The sequence below is a fragment of the Anabrus simplex genome, chromosome 1 (genome assembly GCF_040414725.1).
Source record: "Anabrus simplex isolate iqAnaSimp1 chromosome 1, ASM4041472v1, whole genome shotgun sequence".
Taxonomy (NCBI): domain Eukaryota; kingdom Metazoa; phylum Arthropoda; class Insecta; order Orthoptera; family Tettigoniidae; genus Anabrus; species Anabrus simplex.
Genome location: NC_090265.1, coordinates 189,366,475 through 189,393,393, shown reverse-complemented (window position 1 = coordinate 189,393,393; position 26,919 = coordinate 189,366,475). Strand labels below are relative to the sequence as shown.

General features: G+C 37.2%; 1 protein-coding gene across 1 annotated transcript in view; it reads left to right on the top strand.

Moving 5' to 3' along the window:
- Window positions 1–26,919, top strand: part of LOC136885511 (intermembrane lipid transfer protein Vps13) — a 1,358,975-nt gene that overhangs the window by 383,326 nt on the left and 948,730 nt on the right. The window contains exon 16 of the mRNA XM_067158109.2: window positions 8,043–8,157. Within this exon, the coding sequence (XP_067014210.2) occupies window positions 8,043–8,157 (115 nt within the window). The remainder of the gene's footprint in view (window positions 1–8,042; window positions 8,158–26,919) is intronic.

The following is a 26,919-nucleotide window of genomic DNA, read 5'->3' as shown; positions in this document are numbered from 1 at the left end:
ATTATTATTATTATTATAGCTAAATCGTGAGTGGTGAATTCGAAAATAAATTTTTTTGCCTGTTGGGCTCAGTTTTCTTGTTTAAAAAAGAAAATATTTATAAAATCCTCCTATCAATACAAGTCAAGTCATCTGTTAGATGAAGCAAAGTCTATACATATTTCAGCCTAATCTCAAGGCCATCTTCAGTAGTAAAACAATGATTACATAATATACAAACAAATTAAAAATCGTAATGATGTGAAGTGACAGTGATCATGATTGGTGAGTTAAAAACACGTTGAGGTACAAAGTCCTCTTGTCTAATAGATCTTGCTGACTGTTAAATAAAAACGCTATGCTGAGGAGTGTAGTGAGACCGTCAATACTGCGAATAAAACGTGTATAACATCTGTAAAGAGAAAAAAAGGAATATATGAATGGATGAAGAAACAAGTTAAAATGATGTACGAAAAGAAAACTCATATGACTTACTTGTAACTAAAAGTTGTCGTCTCGAATGGAGATGACCTTGATATAGATGTTGATTCCCATAGGGAATCTGAAATATTTGTCCTGAATGAGCAAATTTATAATACCAATATAAATGGTCCGTTATTGGACATTATAAATTTTCCAACTAGCTCATTCTTGGTTGCCAGCGTTTCGCCCTCGTACGAGCCCACCCTAGCACACGAGGGCGAAACGCTGGCAACCAAGAATGAGCTAGTTGGAAAATTTATAATGTCCAATAACGGACCATTTATATTGGTATTGGAGATGACCTTGTCGGTCTCAAGTCACATTGACAACTAAGCCTGTGTGTGGCTTACTGTGTATCTGTGTCGATGTGGTTGGGAGGGGTAATGGAGGGGAAGGGGCAGGGAGGGAGGGACGTTGTGATTCGCGGAAGGAGGGTGTTGATGGAAGGGCGGGTCTTGTTCTGGAATGTCGGTAGTGAAACTCTTTTTTATTAATGAACTGTTCGCAGATGAGCGGGACAAAGGTTTCCAATAAAATATTTTTCTTTTCGTTGATTTCATTTAAGTTATAGACGGGATTGTTATATTGGTCGATATCTATATATATATTCTCTAATATATTAAGTAAGGGACCTTTCTGTTCGTAATGCAGGATCTTTAAGTCTTGATCAATTGTTGTGTATTCATGATTTTTCTCTCTACAATGTTCGCTCATGGCTGAGTAGCGATTATACTTTAGGGCATTAAGATGTTCAGAGTATCTTACATTGAAACTGTGGCCTGTTTGCCCAATATACGTTGAAAGACATGATTGGCATTTTAATTTGTATATTCCAGAGTTAGAAAATTTTTTGCTGTTGACAGTATGAGAATTAAAAAACATTTTTGTATTGGTGTGAACGGTCTTGAAAGCTACTTTTAACTTGTGCTTTTTAAAGATGTTTGAAATAGGATATATATTATTATTATTAAAGGTAAATGTGGTGAACTTCTCATTATGGGAAGATTGTTTTTCTAAGGTGGTCTTGGGTTTATTTCTAAATTTATTAAGAATTTTATTCACGAAAGCTTTACTGAAACCATTACCTTCGGCTATAGCATAAATGGTGTTGATTTCCTTTCTAAAATTCTTACGGGATAAAGGAACATTAAGAGCTCTGAAAATCATACTATTGTAAGCTGTCTTCTTCTGTGTCCCTGGGTGTAGAGAAGTTTGGTGGATTGTGTTTATTTTGTGAGTGGGCTTCCTGTAAATATTAAAAGAAATGGTTTTATTCTGATTGCGAGTAATAGTTAAATCGAGATAATTAAGGGAATTGTTGTTCTCGGATTCTATCGTAAACTTTATGTGTGGATCCAGAACGGTGCTGCTGTCAGTAATGTGAGAATCCAGGATAATAAAAGTATCATCCACATACCGAGTCCAATGTTTGATCCCATTAATTTTGCCTATGTGACAGTGAGTGAAGATGAATACAGTGAACGAACTCAAAGAAGACAAGAGAAAGAGATTTTCATGCTGACCCAACATTTTGGCCCTGTGAGTCAAATGTCAAATGTCAAATGTGTCAAGGGGATCTCAACAATCTTGTTCATAATTTAAATTTGTTGAAGCAACAGGCTGAGATTTTAGCATTGCGTTTAAAAGGATGGAATCTTCTTTCCCATGGTATGAAAATATTTTTCATGACTAACATGCTACTTTTTAAAAATATCTTGCCAAGGAAGGCAACATGGTTTTTTGTAATGATATTGACTCCTTAATGGAAACTGTGGGCCAAGATTTCAGTATAAATGAGTGGCGCTAGTTAATAGATTCTAGCAAAGTTAGTCTCAGTGTAGTACTTCTCCACAATAGGAGCAAATTTCTTTCTGTTCAGATTGTTTGTGCTGTCAACCTGAAAGAGACATATGAGAATGAACTCTGACTCACACTTATTCAATATGAGAAACAGATATGGCACATATGTGGAGAACTCTGTTCGGCATGCAGCTAGGGTATACAAAGTGCTGCTGCTTTCTATGCGAATGCGTTAGCAGAGGCAAAACCACGATTGTGGGGGAAAAATGGCCTGCTCGGAATGAACTACTGCTTGGACAGAGAAATGTGGTGAGCATTCATCTTGTTGACCCCAAAAATGTGTATCTACCTTTGCTACACATTAAATTGGGTCTCTTCAAAAACTTGTCAAAGCTATGGACAAAGCATCACATCCATTCAAGTACTTGCGAGAGAAGTGCCCTAGGATCAGTGAAGGAAAAATAAAGGAAGGAATATTTGTAGGACTGCAAATTAGGGAATTAATGAGTAAAGAAAATTTCCTTGACTTGTTTAGTAGTGTTGAAAACTGGCATGGCTGTCTTTCACAACTGTCAGTAAGAGCTTTCTAGACAACCACAAGGTAGAAAGTTATCACAATATTGTACAGGAGCTACTGAGATCATACCACCACATGGGATGTAACATGTCACTTAAACTACATTTTTTGAAGGATGATTTGGACTTCTTCCTGGATAACCTCAATGCCGTTACACTATTGACAAACACAGCGAATGGTCCCAGCAGGATATTTCTCGGATGGAACTGGGTGCCGCAATGTTATCTGACTACTGCTAGACCTTACAAGCTATAACTTTCATTTTTGTTCCGTATTGAAGTGCTATTATAAGAAATAAATTGACCTTTTCAATATGGTATATCAAGTAAATAATACTACATCACTCTTGAGAAACTGTTCCAGATGGATAAAACAATTTTCCTTTATTTCCATTTTCACTTTTCACTTTGCCTTGTATACATATGGTTTAGTTATCACATAATCTGTTTAATTTATTTTGGCTGAAGATGGCCACTAAGTGGCTGAAACTAGTCCCCAGACTGATGTAATATTATTTACTTGATATATTGTATTGAAAAGGTGGACCCTCTTGTCCGTTTATTTCTTATACTGCTAGACCGTATGAAACTAGCTGAAACTAGTCCCCAGACTGATGTAATATTATTTACTTGATATATTGTATTGAAAAGGTGGACCCTCTTGTCAGTTTATTTCTTATACTGCTAGACCGTATGAAGAGACCCTCCTGAGGCAAGGTATTGCAGGAAATCGGGCAAGAAATATTTTTTTATTATTATTAGGTTCGTTATGACCCCTGAGGATCACGAGTGACTTGTTCGGTACGTCTTCTTTCTTCCCAATACCTCTTCATTCTCTCACTCCTCCTCTTTCTCTCGGCTTCCATGATCTGAATCTGGATCCTGGTGTCTGTCCATCTGTGACCTTCCACGAGCTTTTTGTATTTGGACCTATCCTGTACTGTTATCAGTGGATATTTTTCCTTTATGCCAATAGTCCCCCAATCTTCTCTGACTTCCTTCATCCACTTATTTCCAGTTAAGCAGGTTGCATTCCATATCTTCTTCGTCAGCCTACTGTCATCCATCCTCATGAGATGTCCAACAAATCCTAACCTTCTCTTTCTTATCACACTCGAGATTGGTTCTATACTCGCATATAGTTCCTGCCTTGATCTGTGTACCCAAATTTCACCTTGCTTTTTGGTGCCCCATATATGTCTCAAGATTCTTCTTTCCTCCTTCTCCAATTGTATGCAAGCTCTCTTGCCTAATGTCAGCGTTTCAGTTGCATATAATGCAGCATTCCTGATGGTTATCATGTAGTGTTGCAGTTTGGCGTTCCTCGAGAGGTTCTTCTTTCCATATGTAGTCATGGCTGCATATCGTAGTTTCAGCAGCAGTTGAGCTCTGTCTGTGGTACTTTTGTTGCTTTGTACTTTACCCGTGATGTTCTCACCTAGGTACCGGAAGCTGTCGACTCTCTCTACCACTTGGCCTTTTACATTCCAATCGATCTTCGTATTCAGTACCTTCGTCTTGTTGTAGGCTATTTTCAGACCAACCTTTGCTGCAGTTTCTGCTAGATTTGCTAGTGCCAACTTTGCTTCTTCTTCCTTCTTATGTAACAACACCATATCATCTGCGAAGGCAAGGCAATCCACTATGACATTGTTTTTGATCTTATATCCAATATGTACACCTTCAATTCCCATGGTTCTATTCAACTGTCTCCACTGCTTCACCACTTCATCCAAAACTAGGTTAAATAATATTGGCGACAGCCCATCCCCTTGTCGGACTCCTGTCTTAATTTCAAAGCTGTCTGACAACATACTCCGGTATCTTACTCTAGCAGTTGTATCCTTCAATGTTTCCCCCACCAATCCATGTGTCGTAGAATCCAATCCTCTGTCGCGTAGGATGTTCAGTAGTGTGTTCCTGTCTATTGAATCGTAGGCTTTTGCGAAGTCTACAAATGTAACTATTGTGTCTTTTCCTTTCCTGTGTCTATGTTCTATGATTCTCTTTAGTCCAAAGATCTGTTCTACGCAGTTTCTCCCTTTCCGGAAACCACCCTGGTATTCTCCTATGGTCGATTCAAGCTGTGCTTCCACTCTGTTCAGCAATAATCTCGAGAGTATCTTGTACCCAATATTTAGCAGTGAGATACCTCTGTAGTTATCCAGTATTCTTTTGTCTCCTTTCTTATGTACTGGTATAATTATGGCTTCTTTCCAGTCGCTAGGTATCTTCTTATTTATCCAGATGTCCATTATTATTCTGTACATGCTTTCTTCCATTGCAGGACCACCCCATTTGATCTCCTCGGCGCATATACCATCATTACCTGCCGCTTTGTTGTTCTTGAGATCCTTGATTGCCTTCACAACGTCTGTTTTGGTGGGTGCTCGTCCTTGGTTGATGTCTCTGCTATACTGTAGAGTAATGCTCCCTGTATGCTTCTGCATTTTTTTTTTTTTTTTAACTCTTATGTTGCTTACTTCTTCAATTCCTGTGTACTGACACATTTATTTGCAGTTTACATTTATAACTCTTGTTGCCAGAGCATGCCATTTTGCCAGACACATTAATACATAGGCTGACATAAGCATTTATAAAAACTATTACATAAAAGCTGAGGCCAGTATGGAAATTCTGAAATTATATCTGGATTCATCGACAAAATTATCTTCTAGAAACAGTCTTTTGTTTGTTCTCGTAACAATTTTTTTTTGGTAAAACAGTGTCATCCTTTCTGTCCTTTCTTGTAATTATTATAATCCTTCCTACTTTCAGCTTTGGTTTCACTGCTCTGTTATCTCTATTAAAAGCTTTCTCGGGTAAAACTTTAACATGTAGTAGTTTTTCACAAATTTGTCTTTCCCATCAGTGTCAATAGTTCTGTTTTCCCATCCATACCTGATAATCTCCTGACTATGTATCTTTTTAAACCACGTGTTTCCTGTAATCAGCTGGTCTGGCAAAAATCAGTTTGCACATTTCTTTGGGATTTTTCTGCCTTATCAGTAGGGTTGTGGGATCTCTTCTTTCTTTTTTCTTGCTCTTGCCATTTCCTTTTATATCTCCCATTATTATTACTTTACCTTCTACACATTTCTGTACTTCTTTCAGGATTTATTCCAGACCTTCCTCTTTATTTCCAGTCTGAGAGGCACGAACTTGAAGTAAATCACTTGTTCCTTTTTGCAACTGAGTTGTTAGTTAAATAGTCCTGCCATTAACTTACTTTGCACTTTGTACTTATTTCTGTAAATACTCCCTTGCAAACTTATCTACCCCTAACCTTTTTCCTTTTCCCCAGTAATGCTAGAATAAACATGTATTTAAATAAACACGTATATACATGTTTAGGACAGATTAGAAACTATCACCCAATACATCTCCTCTGTTGTACAATGAAGATCCTCAAACGTATTATTGATGCCCGCCTGCAAGACACGTTTACCATGTCGTCAAACTAGTGTGGGTTTTTTAAAGATCGTGGATCATCTGATGTGATCCATGCCTTCAGGTTCTTGACAGAGAGAGAGAGAGAGTCCACTTGGCTTCCCTGGATTCGGAGAAGGCATTTGATTGCTTCTAGCATGAGCTCATCTGGTACTCCCTATATTTCTTGTTGTGTTGCAGAAGCTTATGACCGAGGGGTGCAGCTTTTCTTAAAAACACCATCTGCACTGGTTGGTGTGCAGCTGGTATCACTCTGCTTTTTGCTTCAGAGACTGTGTCAATCAAAAATTTGCTCTGTCACCACTTCTGTTCATGGACACGGCAACAGCCGATCTGCAAATGCCCCATCCATAGACTTTCCTTTATGCCAATGATGTTATGTTGGCAAATGAGAACTGAGATGCTCTCGAACTATTAATGAACCAATGGGGAGTAAGACTAAGAGAAGATTGTGGCTTAACTTAACAAAGACTGAATACCTGGAGTGTGACACTCAGACGGATGGCATGCTGCTAATTGATGGCAGTCCACTCACCACGTTAATAATTTCTGCTACCTTGGTTCCTGTATTATAACAGATAGGGACTCCTTTTGGATGCACAATCATGAGTCAGTGTCACCTGGCTTAAGTGACAGGCCACAGATGTTCTCTGCGACCAGAAGATCCCGCTTTATTTCAGGTCCAAAATCTATCGTACAGCCGTCTGTCCATTGGCACTCTATGTATTGGAATGCTGGCCAGGTGGAGAGAGGCATGACAAATACTCCATGTGATGGAGATGCAGATGCTAAGATGGTTACTGGGAAAACTAGTGGGAACCACATGAGGAATGAAGATGTCTGGAAAGCCTGCAGAGCCACCCCGGTTCCAGATAAGATAATGGAAGGGAGGCTATGTACAATGGTACGGGCATGTTACAAGAGCAGATGTGAACTCTATTGCAAGAAGAGCACTTACACTGAGCCCCATAGGATGGTGACCACGGGGTCGGTCTGAGAAATGATGGTTGACCTGCATTTGAGAGGAGAGTTGTAGGTATCCACCTCAATGATGCCAGTGATGGGTCAGATGCAGAAAGATGGACCCCAGATAAAGTTAGGAATAATGCCAGGAAGAAGGAGAAAGTTTGGGACAGTTTGCACTCCTGTATTCCATTGCAAAGCTTTGTAAATTATTGATTATTATTTAAATATTTCCCTTATTTGTATATATGCTGATTTGAGAATCTTTGGCTTTAATTTTAGTCGGCCCCATGGTGTAGGGGTAGAATGCCTACCTCTGATCTGGAGGCCCCGGGTTCGATTCCTGGCCATGTCAGGGATTTTTACTTGCAACTGAGGGCTGGTTCAAGGTCCACTCAGCCTACGTGATTACAATTGAGGAGCTATCTGATGGTGAGATAGCGGCCTCCGTCTAGAAAGCCAAGAATAATGGCTGGGAGGATTCGTCGTGCTGACCACATGACACCGTGTAATCTGCAGGCCTTTGGGCTGAGCAGCGGTTGCTTGGTAGGCCATGGCTCTTCGGGGCTGTTGCGCCATGGGGAGAGGGGTGGCTTTAATTTTAAATATTGGGGGAATGGAAATGTGGAAAGGATGAGCAACTCCTCCTGTCTAAATGCAGTAAATACTGCTAACTATTCTTCCTTTGTATTTTCTTTTTTTAATTAATTGGGTATATATTCATATTAATGATATTAGTTGTCTCTTATAATATTTTTATCTTTGTAAACATTTGTTTTTCTTTTGTGCAGGACAATGGAATAAGACTTCAGAGTGATTCCCTTCTCATTTCTGATGAGAATGAAGCTGGTGAAGACCAGACATTATCACAAACTACAGAGGTTGACCTGAAATTTGAACTAGGAGGTAATTGCTTACTTCTAACATTGCTGCTGCTGGCAGTTTGCTAGCAGATTTTTCTTAAAGTCTCTCACCCAGTGTCATGTGAGTTAATACCGATGCACACTGTGTTTCCAGCAACTGACATTCCAGTCGTCTAGAATTCCATTAAATCTTAACCAAATTTTGGATTACTGCCTTTAGTAAGCATGCAAATATTACACACACCCCAAAGTATTCCAAAATAATATTGATGATATATACATCACATTTAATCTTATTTAGTGCCCTAATTCATTCATCCAGCTAACAAGGAGCAACCCTCTTCAAGGTTGGAAAAGCAGAATATTGTTGATATCATTTAAAAGACTTCAGAATTTCTTGTTTGCATACGCAGTATTGGCTGCTAATAAAAATTGTCCTCAGGAGAATGATGAAAAATTTCCTTTTGGGGGGTGTGAAAATCATTTACCTCTGAACTGGAAGGTGATTTGTAGGAGACAGCAGTTACATTTTACAAAGTGATCATTATCACAGTTGAGGTAAACTATATAGGATGATCATATTTGTTTAGTGTGGTGATTTAATGTGCTTCCTTTTAGAGTAGTTACACATCTGATCGTCCTGAATAGGTTTGCAGTGAAGGGGTTGGTTTTTGATTTGGGTGGAATTAATTTCTGTTATCTTTGTAGTGACTCCTCATTTTGCTTTCCCTGGTTCAAATTAAAAGTCTTCTTTTAACATTTTGTGGTTTCTTTGTGCAATCATTTCAGGAATGCTGACAAGACATTCAGAGCCAGAAATATCTGGCTAGTTTCATTCATTTTTCTTCCTGCCAACTATATTTGTTCATGCATCCAAGCATTAGCCACATTTAAAGTGTGGTATACTCCAGATATATCACCAGATCCATTCTTTTAACACACATATACATTATCAATATGCTTAACACTATACAGGAAAATAGGTATTTAACTCAATTGTATGATAGAATTGATGAAATGCTTTCGTTAAAATAACTGAAGTACCGTAAATTCAATATGCAGGAAAATAATTGTAACTTAAGCAGTTGTAGGCCTTGTAAAACTGGTAGAATATTTCCTATTTTGAAAGTTCGGTATCCTATGTCACATTAAACTTTAGTTTTCTTTTTATTGTCATTTTTTTATATAGCTATTATAAGACAAATTTACAATTTTGTTTTATGTTACACAGATAGGTCTTATGGCAACGAGATAGGAGAAAGTTAGAAGTACGAAGGATGGAATTGTGGCCTTAATGAAGGTACAACTTCAGCATTTATTTAGTTCTTTTTCCGGGTTGAACCATGTTGTTGTTTTCTGTACATTACCTATACTTTGCTGACGTTTTGAATACATTGCAGAATTCTTTGTCAAGCCGACTGAAATACCCCTACTCAGTTCGAGGTAATCAGTTTCCCAGGCAGCAATCACAGTACGAGATTGGTTCCTGACTTTGGTCTTATATATCCTACCCTTTCTGGCTGATGTAAGCCCCCTGGCTGTCTTGTGAGAATTCTGGAAATTATGTGTCACAGCCAGGTAGTGGGACTTGGCCGCGCTGTTATGTAATTAGAGGTTCGTCCTGCATGTTTATGTTGTGGTCTGTATGTCTTAATCTATGTATTATAGGCATCCAAGAATTGCTCATTTTATATCCTTCTTCTAAACTCATATTGTTCGAGTGTTTCTTGATTTTGATAGCCTTACGGGTTTTCCTTTCCAGATTCCAAGGGATAGTTGCTAGGACCTTGGTCTTATTAAATGATATTCCATGCCTTGTTTCGTAGGAATGCTTGGCTACAGCTGAAATATCTGTGTTTTGGTTCTTGGTGTGACGGATGTGTTCTTTTAGGCAGGTAGAAATCAGACGTTTTGTTTCACCGACATAGCACGTTCTGCAACTACATTCAGTAGCAGAGTCCCATTGATGTTGCGATTTACTACGACATCCAGGAACAGAGGTTTTCCGTTTACCTCGATTTCCATGGTGAACTGAATATTTACGTGAATAGAGTTGAGATGGTTGAGAATTAGCTGCAGGTTATTGCTCCGTGATGAGGCCAGGTCATGAATATGTCATCCACATAATGGAGAAAACATTCCGGTTTCAAGGTAGATGTGGCTAAGGCATTTTGTTCGAAGTGTTCCACATACATGTTTGCTGTTGTTGGAGAGAGTGGCGACCCCGTCACGGCCCCTTCTGTCTGTTCGTAGAACTCCCCGTTAAAGTAGAAATAAGTGGCATTAAGGCATTCTTTAGCTAGTGTTGACAGGTCTTCTGGAAGTTTCTGGTCTAATAGTGGAAATACTTCTGTTAGCGGTACCTTGGTGAAAAGTGGCGTGACATCAAAACTTACTAATATGTCCGTACTCTTGATTGATTGGTCCTTAAGGAGCTGGATGAAATGTTGGGAGTCCTTCACGTAGGTTTCAATGTGTCTTGTATGTGGCTGAAGTAGTCTCGCTAGGTAATGGGCGATATCGTGTGTCCTGTTAGTGGCTGAAGTAGTCTCACTAGGTAATGGGCGATATCGTGCATTGGAGATCCTATAGCGCTCATGATAGGTCGCAGAGGTATGCCTTCTTTAGCGATTTTTGGGAGGCCATAAAATTTAGGAGGTATCGGGTCTGAGGAAATCGGTTTCTTCTGTATTTCGGCTTGTCACGTTGGTGACGAGTTTTAGCTCTCCCCAACCATATTTCGAAACTGTATTCATGCTATGGAAATTGGTGTTATTCGAAAATTTCACTAGTACTTTCTGCGTGGCTTTGCTCACATTATTTATTTGATAACATTTTCGTTATTGTAACTATGCAATTATATTGCTTTAATGTTTTCTCTTGGAATCCTTAAAATTGTGTCTGGTGTGAACTCCTGCCCTAAGTTGTAGTGTCACCTTGAGAGAGAGTTTCGCACTCTCCCCTTGGTTGGCTGTGGGCTTGCTGACTGTTGGCGTGGAATGCCATGCTTGAGTAATTGCTGGAGCACGATGGAGGCAAGACGTGTTTCGTCCTCACTTCTGAATCGGTTTCTGATCTACCACATGGATACTGGATAACTGTGTTTCTGGATAAGGATTTAGTCTTTAGTACTGCTCTATCAGACTCAGGGAACGTCTTCCTTTTATTATGAATTTAGTAGCTTCAAGTGTATTTCATTTACATGAGTAATGGATACGAGCATACTTCTGAAAACTCCAACAATGCAAGTAAGTCTCTTCTTCATTTCTGTCTTGGATCTGCTTCCTGCTGCATGAAAAAAAATATTAGTTGAAATTTGTTCATCTTGAGTATCGTCGTGGGTCTTGAATTCATTAAGTCATCCAGTTTTTTTAGTTACCTTAGATTTCTCTAAGTTGGGTTTCCAAATTGTATCTAATTATAAGTCCTAACCGTTTGGTGAGAAGAAAGTGTGTGTGTAATTTAAAACAATTTATTTAGTAATATTATTGAGTAAATCTATCAAACTACTCTGTGTATTATTTTAAAACTACGCGAGATTTCACTTGGGTGCCAGTCTCTTGATTCGTTTTAATTTCTTGTTTACTTCTGTTTCTGCTTATTTTATTTTGACCGTGTATTTGTAGTTTTCCTTTTAACCTTCATATTTTTCTTGTTGGACCAGTGTTGTTTTGGTTCATGTTTAGTGGTTAACAAGGTCTCTTGGCGTGTTTACGTCACCATGGTAACTGGTCACGTTTGTGATAGTGTTTGATGTTGTTTTGTGGCGTTGGGATTCCTTTAATGATGTGTGTGGATATTGTTTTGCCTCTTGGGGATTTTTCATTTAGTTATCCTTGCTTAAATGTAACCTTATTTGTCCCTCTACATCTTCATACTTATATTTTTCTGGCCTTCTTCCTGGTTTATGCCTGCTATTTTCTCATCCGCGAGGCAAGTACTGGGGGCTGTGTGAAATCTCCGTGGTGATCACTTATTCGACCTAGGTGTTTTCTGAGTAATGGAAATGTCTGTAAGTTAAAGAAATATTGTGAAAAGAAATATTCCTGGAAGATGCGATACGTGAAACATGTTAAAAATTTCACAAGAAATTTTGGGTTGTTTAGAAGTTATGCAAATGTATCGTTTAATTTTATTTCTCCGTCTGGACGGTACATTAAGGTCTTATCTCTACATTTAGTTATGTTTTCCCTGTTGGTGATCACTTAATTCCTTTCTAAAAAATAATAAATATGTAAATTATGTTCACTGTGAAAAACTTGTTCTCTTTATTGTAGACTAGAAACTTACTGTCGTACCAACACTTATTTCGGTTCATGGTCTCTGGGAAATTACTTGTCTTACTTCCGGTAAGTGTTTTGTGGTTTTAACGTGATATTATGGGTGTTGCTCCTTATATTTCTTGTCTATGTTTAACTTCTACTGTTGATAGTCGGTAAGGCGGTAGAGGCTGGAATACTGGATTTTTTACTAGTCTGTGGAATTTGTTCTTAATGCGGTTGGTAGGGTTTCTTTTTCCTGTATGTATAATCGGCGAGTAACTGTTCTATTTTTGTTGTGTGGTCGGTGCGTGTCATTATCACCGTAGCGTTGCCTCTATCTGTGGGTAGGATTATTGTTTCCGTACCTTGACGTAGTGTTTTGAGGGCATGAATTTCTTCTTTGGTCAAATTGGAGGGTGGCGGCTTTGTGGCTCTTAGTAGACATGATATATCCTGTCTGATCTCTTTTGCAGATTCGGTAGGGAGTTGTCGGATAGCAGTTTCAACATTTCTTTTATTTCTTCCACCGGTATCCTATTAGGAGTTACTGCGTAGTTGAGGCCTGTTTTCAAGGCCAAAATAGTAGGTTTACTGAGTGGTGTATCTGTGAGGTTAAGTATTACATTCTTCTGTACTGTATCAGATGGTTTTAGTTTCTGTTTTAGTAGGAGGCGGTTGAATTTCTTGTATTGTTTGGTAGTGGCTGGTTCCAGTATATGCTGAGATTGTGTGTCTCTAACGCTGTCTAACATATTCCCGTTATTGAGAGACAAAGTAATAATTTATTGTTGAGGTGGTCCAGAGTCTGTCTGGTGTCAATGATCCGTTCCTCGAGAAGTTTAATGCTGGTTCCATGAAGAACACGGTCTGTCTGTCAGTTCTTGGTGTGATATTTCAGTCTTGCACATGCTAGTATAATGCTTTTGGCCCTGCAGCATTTCAGAAAGGCGAGTCAAGCCAGGTAGTTACTCATCTTTTTTCGAAGGTTCTCGAACTGCCTAGTACCTTTGAGAATATCCTCCTCGTATTGTTTCCGTATTTTAGAAGTGAAGCAGAGTTGAGATGGTCGAGAAATAGCTGCAGGTTATTGCTCTCAAAAGGCCAGATCATGAACGTGTCATCCACATAACGGAGAAAACATTTCGGTTTCAGGGTAGAGGTGGCTAAGGCTTTCTGTTTCAAGTGTTCCATATACATGTTTGCTGTTATTGGAGAGAGCGGCGACCCCATCGCAGCCCCTTCTGTCTATTCGTAGAACTCCCTGTTAAAGTAGAAATAAGTGGCGTTAAGACATTCTTTAGCTAATGTTGACTGGTCTTCTGGAAGTTTTTGGTCTAATAGCGGAAGTTCTTCTATTAGTGGTACCTTGGTGAAAAGTGACGTGACGTCAAAACGTACTAATAAGTCTGTACTTTCGATTGATTGGTTCTTAAGGGGTTGAATTAAATGTTGGGATGAAATGCCTTAACACCACGTATTTCTGCTTTAATGGGGAGTTATACAAACAGACAGAAGGGGCTGCGATGCGGTCACCACCCTCTCCAATAATAGCAATCATGTGTATGGAACACTTCAAACAAAAAGCCTTAGCCACATCTACCCTGAAACTGAAATGTTTTCTCCGTTATATGGATGACACTTTCGTAATCTGGCTTCACGGGAGCAATAACCTGCAGCCGATCATCTCAACTCTATTCACGTAAATGTTCAGCTCACCATGAAAATCGAGGTAAATGGAAAACTACTACCGTTCCTGGGTGTCTTTGTAAAACGCAACATGAATGGGACTCTGAGTCACACAGTGTACAGGAAACCCCCACACACACAGACAGGTATCTGCACGCCTGTTCTCATCATCGCCCATCATAAAAGCAGGCTCTTCTATCATCACTGGTTAACAGGGCCGTAGCGATATCAGACGCAGATCACCTTGAAGAAGAGAAAGAACATCTCACGAGAACCCTCAGTAGAAATGGCTACTCACTCACTCAACATCTGATGAGTCTTTAGAAAATCAGAAAAATTCAAAGAAAAGGCCGCCGTAGAAGAAAATGAGAAAGAATAACTGACCCGCCCGAAAACAGCGATATTTCCATACATTAGGAACACTACAGACTGGATCGGCAAGATACTGGATATATACGACATTAAAACTATCTATATAAGCCACAATGGAAGCTAGCCCATTATCTACTCCGAGTAAAAGACACAATAGAACTACAGGCTCCTGGAGTATACCACATTGAATGTAGCTGCAGAACGTGGTATGTCGGTGAAACAAAATGCCTGATCTCTACCTGCCTAAAAGAACACATCCGTCACAACAAGAACCAAAACACAGATATTTCAGCTGTAGCCAAGTATTCCTGCGAAACAAGACGCAGAATATAATTTGACAAGACCAGGATCCTAGCAACTATCCCTTGGAATCTGGAAAGGAAAATCCGTGAGGCTGTCAAAATCTAGAAACACCTGAAGAATATGAATTTAAAAGAAGGTATAAAATCAGCAATTCTTGGATGCCTATCATACATAGATTGTCATACAGACCACAACATAAGCACGCAGGATAAATCTCTAATTACGTAACAGCGCGGGGAAGTCCCACTACCTGGCTGTGACACATCATTTCCAGAATTTTCATGAGACAGCCAGGGGGCTTACGTCAGCCAGAAAGGATAGGATATATAAGACCAAGGTCAGGAATCACTCTTGTAGTGTGATTGCTGCCTGGGAGACTGATTACCTCGGGTCGAGTAGGGGTATTTCAGTCGGCTTGACAAAGAATACTGCAATGTGTTTGAAACGTCGGCAAAGTGTACGTAATGTACAGAAAACAACAATGCGGTTCAACCTGGAAAAACAACTAATTCTACACACTTTGTCAGCTTCACTTCTAAAACCCTAGCATTTGCATGGTGTGTAAATGGGAAACCACAAAAAACCATCTTCAGTTTTGCTAACGATGTGGTTTTAACCCACTATCTCCTGAATGCATGTTGACAGCTATGTGATCCAAATCATGTAGCCATTCATGTGGTCCACTTTAAGACAGACTCTTCCAGATCCTTGACTGAATGATCAGTGTATCAGCCTTCAGTTCAGGGTGTGCTGAGTTTGATTCCTAGTCAGACTGAGAATTTTAGCTGCATCCAGTGAATTTCTTTGGTTTAGTAATTGGTTCTTTGTCTTGATACATACCACTTCATTTACACAAAGACACTCCACACTGCCAATCATCACAAAATCACACACTGTAATGGTAAAATACATCTTCCTCATACAGTTGGCGTATCCACCTGGAAGCGAAAAAAAAGGCCAGGTTCCACACATCACACCTACACCTTACCAGAGTGAGGAGAAAGAGACAATATTCACATTTAATCAAACTTACCTTTTAAGCTCTTTAGATTTCATAATTATTGTTGCACTTTTGCAGGTACACAATAATAATAATAATAATAATAATAATAATAATAATAATAATAATAATAATAATAATAATAATAATAATAATAATAATAATAATAATGCACCATTCCCGCGTCCAGGTGAGGATACATGAGATCCAGACTAGCTCTTGATAAATGATTCTATGTGATTAATGTTGCCGGGTTGTGGGTTCCGCTTGAGAAAGTACGCCGATGGCCTATGGTAAATCTCAACCTACTCAGAAGGACGTCTCCAACACGCTATCAGTCGGATACCATACTTGCATGTCGCCAAAATTAATCGCAAATATCAGGTCAATACACTATTTCAACTGATTGCATGTGTCGCCAACGAAAATTGCAATTAAAAATGAATTATTACAGTCTTACAACTAGTTCTTATACTAAGCAGGCATTAAAAGAATTATGGAGTTTCACTATTCAACTTTTATTGACTATTCAGTCCAAATACTAAGGAAATGTACCTAACATATCGTTGAAAATGTCTCACACAACGTAGGTAGCTTCGTAATGTTATAAATATCTCAATCAGTTACAGTTAAGTTGAGATAAAGAAAAATAAGTTTGGAAAAACTCATAAGTAGCTGAAATCTAGGCCATAATTGTCGATTCATTAATACCTTGGCCTGTTGAAAATCTAAGTCATATATAAATAATGTTCGAAGAATCAGTTGAAAAATTAAAAAAAAAAATTAAGTGAAACATACTAAATAGTGTTGAAAGAATTAGATGCATCCAATTGGTTAAAAATGAAAAGAATATTACATTCATTACTATATACATCATTCCAGATTATAGTCTTTAAACAGAATGTAGAACGCAGTGAAAATAGCCAAATAAATAATTCATTAAGATTTGGAATCTCTTCTCTCTGAGCTGAATTGCTCCTCAAAGTCACTTAACGTTCTGTCATTTAACCTTTAACTCAAATATGACTGGTGAAACGAATCTCACTTTGTGCTAAACCTAATATCTGTGTCCATACACAGTAGAAAATCATACGGGAAAGCAATGTCTGTTTTCTAAGGACTTCAGTTAAATAATATGCTTGAAAATTCCCTTCGTTTTCATGTTTCATAGGATCCGATCTATATATATATAAGCAAACTCAGGTCCGCTCTAAGTCGTGATTGATTTCAAATTAATACTATCATATGGCTTATGTGGTTAATTCTCATAATTATTACCTTAGTCCATGGTTAAAATTCAATTTAAGTGCGTATCTGGCTGAATGTAGCATTGCCAAGTGTATTTTATTAAATTTCTAACAAATTATACCACAAGTGGAAAAACTGGCATGTTAGAAGACTCTACCTTCATCTAAAAATCCGTACATGAATGACTAAGTTACCAGTGATGTGTCAACATGCTCACATAAAATCAGGAATTAGGTTATCATGTGTGAGAATACTTGAAAATGGTCATAAATAACTCAGTGAAGGCCTAAATATTATCCTTACGAGCCTCTTGGCTCATTTGATGATCCTACATACTCAAAACAACACTGTATTGATGGCATTTAGATCGTATCCTAACCTACTTTGAATGTATCTGGGAATAAAAACAGCAATTGAAAGCAGTACGTTTCAATATATATCTTAGAATGCATAATTTGCATGTACTATCATCTCACAGAAGACTACTATGACCAACCTCTCAAATAAAAATAAATATCACCATCACAACTTAACATCCGCTTATATTATTACTTCATTCACCATTTACCATTCCAAATATCACTAATATCCATATCAATGCATTACAAGCACCCCATCTCATTAAATACGATGCATATGTGCCATAACCTTCACATATAAAAACATTATTCTTACCGTCATAGTGTCAAAGAAAAGCGTATCATAATACTAAGCTGTACTACTATATTTCCTCGCAAACATTCCCTAAATACGATCTCTTAGCTTGCTATTCCGATAAAGCCATCACACATGTATATTGACACTCATATTACACTTTAACACTTCACTGATAATGATTAAAAATATCTATTACGTTCTCTCACACCACATTGATAAAGTTTCGAACGGCTTTCACTGGTATATTATGCCTACATATGGGATTGACAGTAACATCAGATGAATACCTATATCCATGTAATTACACTTTGATATATTATACGCACGCACAATGTCACAAAACATATCAACACATAGCCAAAAATAAAGGTTTCTACTTACGAAAAACGACTCATAGGGGACTTAACTTTGCTTATTGGACCCTGTTTGCCATCTCGCTGTTGGTCATCGGGAATGGTAGGCCTCGCTCCATGGTTCTGCTTTAGGTAATCGGGTCCATCTCGTCTTCTCAGCTGACTTTCAATCCTCCTGGGTCATCAACCTCGTAAAGCGCCACCATAGTGAGAGTAGTCTTTGCCTTGCTCTTTTACAACATCATAGTGGTCTCTGGTACGTTTGGAACAGAATAATACAATGTATTACTTAGTGTTGTCATCTTGCAATTTATCTTCGTTTTGTAATGCCTATGATATCAGAATAAAATGTGCTCTGGGACGATTAGTCTCAATATAGTAGTTCTAATTGTGCTATTATTGGTAAAAACTCTCTCGCTTGTCGAGCGAATGTGATTTCTCCGTGTTTATTAGAAATGCACTTGACAGCTGGTTGGACTCTGCTATCTACGATATGCAGTATCAGACAAATATAAAACTTCTAAGTCCAGCCGTGACGTATTTGTTGTACCAGACTTGCTAACTCCTTTTGCTGGTCTTTAAATTTCGCGCAGTTATTTGATCTATGAAGTTGACGTTGAGCGGGCTGCTGCGGATTTTATCCTCCATCAATATTTGATCTTTAAAACCTGATAAGCTGGCTTCTTTCTTTGCTCGACTCCGTCTTGCTTGCCGTAGTGCTGGATTGTGAAGAATGTTCTAATGGAAGTCTCTCTTTTTTTTTTTTTAATAATTGGTTTAAATAATCCGCTTCTGTCATTCTTTTTTCACAGCCTACTAAGTATGGTTCTTTCGGTGACTACCGGTTGAAAGGATTATCATTTCGGTTCGTACCGATGTTAGTTGCTTTCACATTGACCTTTTAATGGCTTGAACTCCATTTTTGTTCCTACTGATGCAAATATAGAACGGTGAAATGGCACAATAATAATAATAATAATAATAATAATAATAATAATAATAATAATAATAATAATAATAATAATAAGAAGAAGAAGAATAATAATAATAATATTATTATACAAAATTAAAACAAAATTAACACCATGTTCGAGATGGAAAAACTTTAACAGGTCTACCAAACGACAACTATGGGAGGACGTGGAATGTGGAAGGAACCCTACTAGGCCATGAGATCGTGTCTCATTGTGGGGAAAGAAAGGCTCTCGACAATCACCCTCGATTAATTATATTACTAATTAACAAGGTGGAATAAGATACAAAATCAAATTAAACAAAACAAACAAATGGCATAGTAGCTGACAATTAAAGAAACACTGCTGTCACAAGGCTTTTAAATAGAGTTTAGAAGAAAACAGAACAATGAAAAAAATTCAGCTCCTTGAATGATAGGAGATTAAATCTTTAACATAGAATTGACACAGAATGACTGGAGGCAACCTCAAAAGATAAATTTTTTAAATGTGATGTACAATATCGCTATTCATGAAAGAAATTTACTTTTAATTTCAAAATACTGAGCCAGAAAAAGAGAATTACCTCTGAAAACAACACGTTGCAGACTAGTTGAACAACTAAGTCATACTGATGCTCAAATTTAGTGAATGGAGGTGTATAGAGTAAACTCTCACACGCAAAACAAAATTTTACATCACCATGGAAAGTTACATTAAATAAGATAAGGCCGAAACAAAAGAAAGAATTTAAATTAAATCAAACACAGGAATATAGCGCTTACCCTGAGAAGCCGGCAACCCCAGACGGGGCAGACGCCGAGTGCGTCCGATCACTAGGTCGGTCAGATGTTAAAGACCCGAAACGCACGCATCGCACACCCGAAGCCAACAGAGGTTGGAAATTGTCCGATCACGAAGTAACCAATAGGATATTTGCATTTATCTGACACCTACATTCACTAATTACAAAGGTTGTTATTTTGACAAATTACAATTACAATTCACCAGATTTCCACAGGGGAAGTTTGAGATGTTTCGATTGCAACATGTACAAATTTCATACAAGTATGAAGGATGAGAGTTTTTCACCTAATCAATACTTTATTATACAAAGTGTCTAATAATTTAAATTACATTAAAACACAGTACCGGTTTCGACCTGTTAAATAGGTCATTGTCAGCTGTTGATGAACCTGCTTATTCAATAGCAGCTGTATAGAATAAAACATTACTAAGATTAAATAAGAATGCCATTATTCTAATAAAATGTAATGCTTAATGTCTAAGTATATAAATATGGTATAGTTTTTGAGGTTAAAAAGCTTTAACTTCCTAGAGTCCCATGAATGCCAAATATTCCAAAAGAAAAATTATATTATGCTATAATGTTAAAAACAGGAAACAATTCTTAAAGTTTAAAGAGTCACTGATATCATTGTGTCAAGTTCAAATATCTTATGCTGCAATGCCAGCATTATGTCCAATGCAGGTAGATATGCGGGGAACGTTATGTTCCAGCTGTTGATGATCCTGCTTGTTCAGTAGCGACTGTACAGAATAAAACATTACTAAGATTAAACAAGAATGCCACTATTCTAATAAAATGTAATGCTTAGTGTCAAAATATATATACATATGGTACATATGTGTCAAAATATATATATACATACTAGCAAGATACCCGTGCTTCGCTACGGTATTATACTGAAATTTATAATTGAATGCTTATCATTTTATATATAACCCGCCGATATTCGCGATCTGACTCGTTTTCTGAGAGATTATGGCAAAGTTCCTCCCATTTTTCAATCTTTTTTGCAGCAATCGATTTTGTACTTCCCGGGCTAGGTCCAGGTATTCCACCTGGTCAGTTGGGCCCCTAAATCTTAGCCTTGTTTTCCTATAACCATTTTTAATGTGGATCAAATCCTTGAGGAGATTCGGCGTGGTGTCCTCTTGGGTGCCTTGGTGGTACTGAACCGGCGGCCAGACTGCAATTGTAGTCATTACCCATCCAGGACCCGTTTCCAGCACGGTCCGCACATTTTGACGACAGTCCAGAACATTATAATTGTTGTTATTATTATTATTATTATTACTATTATTATTATTATTATTATTATTATTATTATTATTATTATTATTATTATTATTATTATTATTATTATTATTATTATTATTATTATTATTATTATTATTATTCTGGACCCCACAGCAAGATGCAAGACCTCTACTTGTCAGTAAATTACATCTGCTGCCATTGTCGTAGATGACAGTATGACCAGCACCATTGTCGCCCGTAGGCAAGTGCGCAGGACTTCTGGCGATACGAATGACACTTCCGTGTATTATTGACCTTATTATAGAAGTGAATAATTGCACGGTCAATCTTATACCTATCGTTTATTTCAAATGTGTTTAAATTTTTATTTATATGCCAGAAGAATCTAATGTAATCTAAGAAGGTTCTCCAAAGGAAAATATGGCTCTTGAAAATGAACCCAGGAAAAATTAAAAATGATAGGTTTATGATCAGAATAAGTACATTGAAAATCCACAGGCTGTTTCCAGTCATTCAGCCGGGTCAGAAATGGAATGAATAATCCCCCAGCTAGCGGTGAGGATAGGAATTGTGCCAGCTGCCGAAGCCCGTCGCACTCCTCTTGGCCAATGATTAAGGGATGACAAATGAAATAATGATATTGGATAATGTTGCTGGAATGAATGATGACAGGGAAAACCGGAGTACCCGGAGAAATACCTGTCTCGCCTCCGCTTTGTCCAGCAGAAATCTCACATGGAGTGACCGGGATTTGAACCACAAAACCCAGTGGTGAGGGGCCAGCGCGCTGCCGCCTGAGAGACGGAGGCTCCTTATAAGTACATTAGGAACAGTAAAATCAATTTGTCTCACCTCCGTTTACATCCCACCGCGGTTAAGTTGATTTACCCCCCCCCCCCCCAGGAAAAAGAAGGCGTGTTTCTTTATGCTTAAAGGAGATTCCAAATACCAGTGTTCATGTGTGTTACCTTCAGTTTTGAGATATAAGTATTCCCATAAAAATAATTCACTTTTTCACTTACTTTCACACACCCCTCCCCAAGTGAATTTTCCAGCAAAAAAATATTTGTTTCTTTAATAGTAAAAAAACCTTTTAAATACCGATTATCTTCAGTTTTTGAGATATGTGTCCTCATGAAACGAATTCAACTCCTTTTCACACCCGCCCCCAAAGATGATCCCCCCCCCCAAAAACGCGTCGTTTTATTTTTAAAGAAGATCTAAATACCAATTTTCACGTCTGTAACAACTTTAGTTTTTATTAGATGTAAGTATCCTCACACAATTAATTCAATTAATTTTTCAATTTTTCACCCCCCCCCCCCCTCGACCCTTCATTGGATTTTCCGAGAATACCTGTTTCTTTGCTTTAACAGGAGATTCCAAATACCAGTTTTTACATCTGTAACATTTTAAGTTTCTGAGATATACTGTAGATATAGTCTTTCTAAAAATTCACCCCAAATTGTCACTCCTGTTTAACCCCATTAATTAGATTTTCAAAAAAAAAAAAAAAAAAAAAAAAAGGTTCTTTATTTTTAAAGGAGATTCCATATACTAACTGTCTGGTCTGTAATATCTTCAGTTTCTGAGATATAAGTGTCCACATTAAAGACATTCAACCCCCTATTCACACTTTTCAGCCCCTCCTATTGGGATTTACAGAAAACAAAAAAATGAGTGTTCTTTTATTTTTAAAAGAGATTCTAAATATCAATGTTTACATCTGCAAATTTTTGAAGTTTTGTGATATAGATACACTAATTTTTAAAATACGACCCCCTTTCACCCCGCACTATTTGGATTTTCTAAAAACAAAAAATGCATGTTTCTTTATTTATAAAGGAGATCCCAAATACCGATCTTCAGGTCTGTAACATCTTCAGTTTCTGAGATATAAGGATCCTTATTAAAGGCATTCAACAATTTTTCACCCCTCCTATTGGGATTTTCCGAAAACAAAAAAATACATGTTTCTTCATCTTGAAAGTAGATTCTAAATACCAATTTTTACCTCTGTAAAGTTTGAAAGTTTTCAGATATAGATACACTCATTTTAAAAATTCACCCCCCTTTCAATCCTCCACTATTTATTTTTAAAGGAGATCCCAAATACCTTCTTTTCAGGTCTGTAATATCTTCAGTTTCTGAGATATAAGTATCCTCATTAAAGGCATTCAACCCACTTTTCACTCCTTTTCACCCCTCTTATTGCAATTTTCCGAAAACAAAAAAGTACGTGTTTCTTTATGTTGAAAGGAGATTCTAAATACCAATTTCTACGTCTGTAAACTTTTACAGTTTCGAGATATGGATACACTCATTTTAAAAATTCACCCCCCTTTTCACCTCCCATTATTTGGATTTTCCAAAAACAATAAATTATGTATTCCTTTATTTTTATAGGAGGTTCCAAATTTATATTTTCATGACTGTAACATCTTCAGTTTCTGAGATTTATGTATCCTCATTAAAGGCATTCAACCCCTGTTTCACCCCTCCTATTGGGATTTTCCAAACAAAAAAAATAGTTTTCCTTATTTTTAAAGGAGATTCTAAATACCCATTTTTATATCTGTGAACTTTTAAAGTTTTAAGATGTAGATACACTCATTTTAAAAATTCGCCCCCCTTTTCACCCCCCATTATTTGAATTTTCCAAAAACAAAAAAATACCTGTTTCTTTATTTTTAAAGGAGATTCTAAATACCAATCTTTACATCTATAAACTTTAAAAGTTTTGAGATACGGATACACTCATTTTAAAAATTCACCCCCTTTTCACCCCCCTCATTAATTGGATTTTCCAAAAACAAAAAATACATGATTCTTTATTTTTAAAGGAGATCCCAAACACCAATTTTCAGGTCTGTAATATCTTCTGTTCTGAGATATAAGTATCCTAATTTAAGGCATTCAACCATTTCTTCACCCCTTTTCACCCCTCCTATTGTGATTTTCCAAAAACAAAAAAAAAATAATGAAGATTCTAAATACCCATTTTTACATCTGTAAACTTTCAAATTTTTTAGATATAGATACGCTAATTTAAAAAATTCACCCCCCTTTTCACTCTCCCATTAATTGGATTTTCCAAAAACAAAAAAATACGTGTTTCTTAATTTTTAAGAGAGATCAAAAGTACCAATTTTCTGGTCTGTAGTATCTTCAGTTTCTGAGATATAAGTACCGGTATCCTGATTAAAGGCATTCAACCCCTTTTTCACCCTTTTTCATCCCCCCCCCCCGCCTATTGGGATTTTCTGAAAACAAAAAAATATGTGTTTCCTTATTTTTAAGGAAGATTCTAAATACCAATTTTTACATCTGTAAACTTGTAAAGTTTTGAGATATAGATACACTCATTTTAAAATTTCACTCCCCTTTTCACCCCCTTAGTGACGGAATATCCAAAAATCCTCTCTTAGCGAGCACCTACATCTTAATATGAATGTATCCCCAAAATTTCATTTCTTTATGTCCAGTAGTTTTGGCTCGGCGATGATGTGTCAGTCAGTCAGTCAGTCAGTCAGTCAGGACAAGTTATTTTATATATATAGATAGTACATTAAGCATTACATTTCATTAGAATAGTGGCATTCTTGTTTAATCTTAGTAATGTTTTATTCTGTACAGTCGCTGTTGAATAAACAGGTTCATCAACACCTGACAATGACCTATTTAACAGGTCAAAACTGGTACTGTGTTTTAACCCATATCTGCCCAAATTATTTTTCTGTGGAATATTGCAATATATTTTGTAAGTACAGTTGTTTGTAACCTAAATGAAAGGCTTATGATGATTTTAGGTTTAATTAACATATTTTCACGGAGATTTACCGTGTCGACATGTCGACAGTGAGCATGAACGGGTATGTTAAGAGACATGCTCAAAAAAGGAACTTTTCTTCGCATTTTAAGCTTATATGAATGTAATAATTAATTAGTTAGTGAGTATTAGTCACATAAGTATTGAATAAGCAGAAAATATTTAAAAAATATGATTCAAAACATAAACGAGGAACAGTTTCGTCTCAGTTTAGATTGCATACTCTTTCAAAACAAAAGGACAATATTCGTATGTTTATAGTACTTGTTATACACACAATACCAAATTTTGAGCAAGTATGATCACTCTGAAAATAGCAAAAAAGGAAAACGACGAGTAGAATTTCATAACAGTTTAGTCTGCGTTTTGAGGTTACACTCTGCTTCTCTTCATCCAGTCTGGTTTAGCGTAAGTGAAATGACTCGAAGCAAAGGATGTAGCGGCCAACGTTACATTTTTGCACTGTTTCCTGGCAGCTTTACCACAGTGAGTGCACCGCACTTTCTTCCCTCTTGTTTCGAGGTAGTGGGATACCCCATCGGAACGCACTTCTCGCAACACGCATGAAGATACTTTCGTACTCAGTTTTCATGCGTTAGGACGCGTAGCGGCACGAGATAGGATATATGTCCTAACGATGTACCGTGTGAAGCCGAGAAGGTCTAAATTTTCCTCTGTGCCCTTTGGGGTGAAACGGTAAAGTTGCCATGCATTGTCCATAGAGACGTTCAGAAGGAACGCAATTAGAGGCCAGTACCATTTCTTGTTTTTGATTCTGATGCGGTAACAAGATACATTTTGATCCAATCGATCGACGCTCCCCATGTGCATATTATGCAGAATTATACATGCTGGCTGAATTACTGTTACGTATTTCATTTCAGCATTACCATTGTACCATTTTCACTTATTTTTGTACACACTAGTTCAGCATCAGCCCGGAGTTGATTACCAGAGAGTCTGTTCATATCTCCACAAGACTCATCATCATCGCTATCCCCGTCACTATGGAAAGCATTTTCAGGTTGTTCTATGTATATATTAGCATCTAGAATGTTTTGCGATTCCTCTAGGATGATTACGATCTGTTCGACGGTCACTCTGAGAAGAATAAATGAAAACTATATATCAGTACTGAGGCAGTCCCATTCGCGCCCACTGTCGACATATGTCGACGTGGATAATTTTTGCTCTGCTAGACAAAAGCAACTATAAATCAGCCATAAATGAATTCAAAATCTGTTAAAGGCATGTTTCATTATTACGTTTAACGCAAAAGTCCGATCTTACTTTCAACTGTAACAATATTATAAGAAAATATTACTCTCCGCGACGTAAGCTTCATCCTCTTGAGTGTATACGGAATGATATTTCATACACAGCCACACGGTAAGGCGCAAAAACGAGTGATTCTTGTTTTCGTGCTGTGCAGTAAGTATCAAACTATGAACTGTAAACAATGCACCTCAAAATTATTATTCAGGTTTACCGATATAAGATCGACAATATTCAGATATTTACATCGACAAATGTCGACAGTGGTCACATGGGTAATGTAATTTAAATTATTAGAAACCTTGTATAATAAAGTATTGATTAGGTGGAGAACTCTCATCCTTCATACTTGTGTGGTCAAACTATCAATACAGACAATGAAGCTGATAGATTATATGTACAAATTTCTTTACTCAAAAGAACACATGGCAGTACAGGCTGCCTAAAAATTTATGTTCACGAAATAACAAAATTTTCCATAATATTTATACAATACAAAGCAAAATTCAAAATAATTGTTCTTCCTTTAGTCCTCATCCAACACGATAATTTTAAATATTTTAAATATTACACTCAATCAATATTTCAAGGCAAAACAAAATAAACAGATTTTACGAAACCAAATGTTCAAACTTCGGTAACAATTATGCACTAAAATTTTGATGGTATGAATCTTTTCCTTCATGTTTAAACTGTGCCATTCTTTCAAAAATATTCAAAAATATTCTCTTTGATGCCATTAAATGAATAACGAAGCTCACTTTGTGTGTCAAAGTAATTATTAGAGCTGTTTTTCTGTTTC